The sequence below is a fragment of the Rhinopithecus bieti genome, unplaced genomic scaffold, assembly GCF_001698545.2.
Source record: "Rhinopithecus bieti isolate Rb0 unplaced genomic scaffold, ASM169854v2 scaffold_15296, whole genome shotgun sequence".
NCBI lineage: Eukaryota > Metazoa > Chordata > Mammalia > Primates > Cercopithecidae > Rhinopithecus > Rhinopithecus bieti.
The window spans coordinates 3,579,949-3,585,028 of NW_016809075.1; the positions used below are offsets into that span (position 1 = coordinate 3,579,949).

General features: G+C 44.7%; 1 protein-coding gene across 3 annotated transcripts in view; it reads left to right on the forward strand.

Annotated features, from left to right (window-relative positions):
• ZNF490 (zinc finger protein 490) overlaps window positions 1–4,007 on the forward strand; it is a 48,010-nt gene extending 44,003 nt beyond the window's left edge. For 2 of the 3 annotated variants that reach the window (XM_017888521.1, XM_017888523.1), the window contains 3 exons: window positions 512–638; window positions 1,147–1,207; window positions 2,394–4,007. In XM_017888521.1, the coding sequence (XP_017744010.1) occupies window positions 512–638; window positions 1,147–1,207; window positions 2,394–3,633 (1,428 nt within the window). In that variant the 3' untranslated portion in view covers window positions 3,634–4,007. The remainder of the gene's footprint in view (window positions 1–511; window positions 639–1,146; window positions 1,208–2,393) is intronic. The other variant, XM_017888522.1, reaches the window with a different exon arrangement.
• The last annotated feature ends 1,073 nt before the right edge of the window (window positions 4,008–5,080 follow it).

A 5,080-nucleotide genomic window follows, 5' to 3' on the forward strand; every position in this document is an offset into this window, starting at 1 on the left:
GCCTGTAATCCCAGCACTTTGGGAGGCCGAGACGGGCAGAGCACGAGGTCAGGAGATCGAGACCATCCTGGCTAACACAGTGAAACCCCGTCTCTACTAAAAAATACAAAAAACTAGCCGGGCGAGGTGGCGGGCGCCTGTAGTTCCAGCTACTTGGGAGGCTGAGGCAGGAGAATGGCATAAACCCAGGAGGTGGAACTTGCAGTGAGCCGAGATCCTGCCACTACACTGCAGCCTGGGCGACAGAGCGAGGCTCCATCTCAAAAAAAAAAAAAAAAAAAAAAAAAAAGGCTTCAAGTGATCACAGTTAAAATACAGAAATAATTTTTGTATGTTCATGATAGTGTTAAATTTATGAGGAAGTGAGTGTGGAAAGAGAATTCTGACAACAAAGTCATATCACTGAACCGAGACTACAGGATTATATGGAATTTCTCAGGAATTCTGAGAATGGATCCTCACTACTGCTGATCTCACCCCTCCTCCTGTACACACATGGGGGATGTTTTAGGACTTCATCTCCCTTGAGGATGTGGCTGTGAACTTCACCCTTGAGGAGTGGGCTTTGCTGGATCCTGGCCAGAGGAATATCTACAGAGATGTGATGCGGGCAACCTTCAAGAACCTGGCCTGCATAGGTAAGGGTGACTTAATTTCTCTACTTAATTAAGGAGAGAACAAGTGTTTCTTGCACAACAACTGTGTTCCAAGATTTAAAATGTGGGAAAGGGCTGGGCACGGTGGCTCGCACCTGTAATTCCAGCTCTTTGGGAGGCCAAGGTGGGCGGATTACAAGGTCAGGAGTCTGAGACCAGCCTGACCAACATGGTGAAACCCCGTCTCTATTAAAAGTATAAAAAATTAGCCAGGTGTGGTGGCAGGTGTCTGTAATTCTGGCTACTCAGCAGGTTGAGGCAAGAGAATTGCTTGAACCTGGGAGGCAGAGGTTGCAGTGAGCTGAGACTGCACCACTGCACTCCAGCCTGGGCAACAGAGCGAGACTCTGTCTCAAAAGAAAAAAATGTGGGTAGGGAATACTTTAGTAAGTAAACCAGACACGGTCATAGCTAATCATGGATCTTAGAGTGTTATAATTTTCTATCATTTCTAATAATTTATAGTGGGTTCTCTGGGCTTGTATTTTAGGGGAAAAATGGAAAGACCAGGATATTGAAGACGACCCCAAAAACCAAGGAAGAAAACTAAGGTGAGTTGCATTCACGAGTAATTAGCCCCAAGAGAATCTTACTATTTCGTAAATTTCAAAAGCCAAACAAGCAAAACAATAAGCACAGTTTCAAGTTTATTCATTCTTAGAAAATTTTTACTGAAGATGTTTCATTGAAACTGTCATGGGCTGGGCAAGGTAGCTAATACCTCTAATCCCAGCATTTGGGAGGTGAAGGCTGGAGAATTGCTTGGGGCCAGGAGTTCAACATCAGCCTGGTCAACAGAGAGAAAACCTGTCTCTATAGAAAAAAAAAAGTCATAGATGTTCAGGGTGTGAAAAGAAATCACTATGAAACAGTATTTTAAAATCCTGGCTGGACGTGGTGTCTCATGCATGTAATCCCAGCCCTTTGGGAGGCCGAGGCAGGTAGATCACCTGAGGTCAGGAGTTCAAGACCAGCCTGACCAACATGGAGAAACCCTGTCTCTACTAAAAAAAAAAAATTACAAAATTAGCGGGGTGTGGTGGTACATGCCTGTAATCCCAGCTACTTGGGAGGCTGAGGCAGGAGAATCTCTTTAACCCAGGAGGTGGAGGTCACGGTGAGCCGAGATCACACCATTGCACTCCAGCCTGGGCAGCAAGAGCAAAATTCCATCTTAAAAAAAACAAAAAAAAAGGCGGGTGCAGGTGGCTTCCGCCTGTAATCCCAGCGCTCTTGGGAGGCTGAGCGCGGCGGATCATGATTCCGGGAGACTCGACGACCAGCCTGGCTAACACGGCTGAAACCCGATCTCCTAATTAAAAAGAAAGACAAAAAATTAGTTGGGTGTAGTGATCGGGTGCCTGTAGTCCCACAGCTACTTGGGAAGGTGACGGCCCAGAGGACTGGCGTGAACCTGGGGGCGGCGGAGCTCTGCCAGTAAGACCCGAGATCGGCTTGCCACTGACTCAGCCTGGGTGACGAGCAAGACTCCGTCTCAAAACAAAAAAAAAAAAAAAAAAATCTTGCTAATTTTGATAATAAAAAAGCTATTTTGATAATAGCTATGGTCACCGCCTATTCTAGAGTATTGAGTATATTAGCTTTCAAACAATTTTTAGACAGGGCAGATAACATAGAGTTTCTCTGAAAATATTTAAAATGTAATTCTGGTACTTGCTAATAAATATAAGATCATTAATACAAAACTATTAATAATGCGGTACTCATTTTTTACAGCAGTCCTACGGTTGAAACACTCTGTGAAAATAAAGATGATCGTCCGTGTGGAAAAAGCACTAGCCCGATTCCTGATCTTCATACGAACCTGGAAACTCCTACTGGATTAAAACCATGTGACTGCAGTGTGTGTGGGGAAGTCTTCATGCATCAAGTCTCCCTTAATAGACACATGAGGTCTCACACTGAACAGAAACCAAATGAGTATCACGAATATGGAGAGAAGCCACATAAATGTAAAGAATGTGGGAAAACCTTCACTCGCAGCTCCAGTATCCGAACCCATGAAAGAATTCATACTGGAGAGAAACCCTATGAATGTAAGGAATGTGGCAAAGCTTTCGCATTTCTCTTTTCCTTTCGAAACCATATAAGAATTCATACTGGAGAGACACCCTATGAATGTAAGGAATGTGGGAAGGCGTTCAGATATCTTACTGCTCTTCGGCGCCATGAAAAAAATCACACTGGAGAGAAACCCTACAAATGTAAACAATGTGGAAAAGCCTTTATCTATTACCAGCCTTTTCTAACCCACGAAAGGACTCACACCGGAGAGAAACCTTATGAATGTAAGCAGTGTGGGAAAGCCTTCAGTTGTCCCACGTACTTACGGAGTCATGAGAAGACTCATACTGGAGAGAAACCTTTTGTATGTAGGGAATGTGGGAGAGCCTTCTTTTCTCACTCAAGCCTTCGAAAACATGTGAAAACCCACACCGGAGTTCAACCTTATACATGTAAGAAATGTGGGGAAGCCTTCAAGTCATCTAGTTCCTGTCAAGTGCACGAAAGAACTCATTTTGGAGAAAAACCCTATGAGTGTAAACAATGTGGTAAAGCCTTCAATTCTTCAAGTTACCTTCAATTGCACGAAAGAGTTCACACTGGCGAGAAAACTTACGAATGTAAAGAATGTGGTAAAGCCTTTCTTTATTCCACTCACTTTCGAATCCATGAAAGAACCCATACTAGAGAGAAACCCTATGAATGCAAACAGTGTGGTCGGGTCTTCATTTACTTCAGTCACCTTCGAAGGCACGAAAGAAGTCACACTGGAGTGAAACCATGTGAGTGTAAGCAGTGTGGCAAAGCTTTCACTTGTTTAAATTCCCTGAAAGTACACAAAAGAATTCATACTGGAGAAAGACCCTTTCAATGTAGACAGTGTGGTAAAGCCTTCAGTTACTCAAAGTCTCTGCACGTGCACGAAAGGACTCATACTAGACAGAAGCCCTAAAAAAGTAAACAGTGTGGCAATGCTGTCAGCTGTATTAGTTCCTTTTGGATATATGAGAGTACTTACGCTGGAGAGAAATTCAAGGAATATAAACGGTGTGATTAAGCCTTCAGTTGTCCTAATTCACTTTGAAGACAGGACTCATGCGGCAATGAAATATTTGACAAATATGGGAGGCACTTCCACTCTCCTGTAGGATTGCAAATATGCGAATGGACTCCATGGACAGAAACCCTATGAATGTAAGGAGTGTGGGAAAGCCTTCACTTCACAGACTCTTTTAAAGACACCTGAGAATATATACTGAGAGAAACTGTAAGGAAAATTCTTTATCCATCCCATCTTTTGTGTTTTTTTTTTTTTTTTTTTTTTGAGATGGAGTTTTGCTCTTGTTGCCCAGGCTGGAGTGCAGTGGTGTGATCTCAGCTCACTGCAACCTCTGCCCCCGGGTTCAAGCGATTCTCCTGCCTCAGCCTCCCGAGAAGCTGGGATTACAGGCATGCGCCACCACGCCTGTCTAATTTTGTGATTTTAGTAGAGATGGGGTTTCTCCATGTTGGTCAGGCTGGTTTCAAATGCCCGACTTCAGGTGATCTGCCCACCTTGGCCTCCCAAAGTGCTGTGATTATAGGCGTGAGCCACAGCTCCCAGCCTTTTTTTTGTCTGTTTTTTGAGATGGAGTCTCACTCTGTCGCCCCAGGCTGGAGTGCAGTGGTATGATCCTGGCTCACTGCAACCTTTGCCTCTTGGGGTTCAAGCAATTCTTCTGCCTCAGCCTTCCAAGTAGCTGGGATTGCAGGTGCCCACCACCATGCCCAGCTAATTTTTATATTTTTAGTAGAGACAGTGTTTCACCATGTTGACCAGGCTGATCTTAAACTCTTGACTTCAAATGATCCACCCACCTCGGCCTCCCAAAGTGTTGGGATTACAGGTGTGAGCCACCACGCCTAGCCCCAGTTCATTTTACTTTTTTTTTTTTTCTTTTGAGATGGAGTCTCACTCTGTTGCCCAGGCTGGAGTGCAGTGGCACGATTTCAGCTCACTGCAACCTCTGCCTCCCAGGTCAAAACGCTTTTCCTGCCTCAGGCCCCCCTAGTAGCTGGGATTACAGGCACATGCCACCACGCCCAACGAATTTTTATATTTTTAGTAGAGATGGGGTTTTACTGTGTTGGCCAGGCTGGTCTTTAACTCCTGACCTCAGGTAAATCTACCTGCCTTGGTCTCCCAAAGTGCTGGGATTACAGGCATGAGCCACTACACCTGGCCCCCAGTTCATTTTAAAACCATGAAACCACCCACGCTGGAGAGCAGCCTTCTTTAATGTAAGCAATATGGGAACATCTTCAATTACATGTGCGACCATTGTCGAGATTCTTCGTAGGAAGAATTAAAGGAATGGGGAAGAAGGACTTGGGTCCCAGCAGGCTTTTGTGGCATCCAG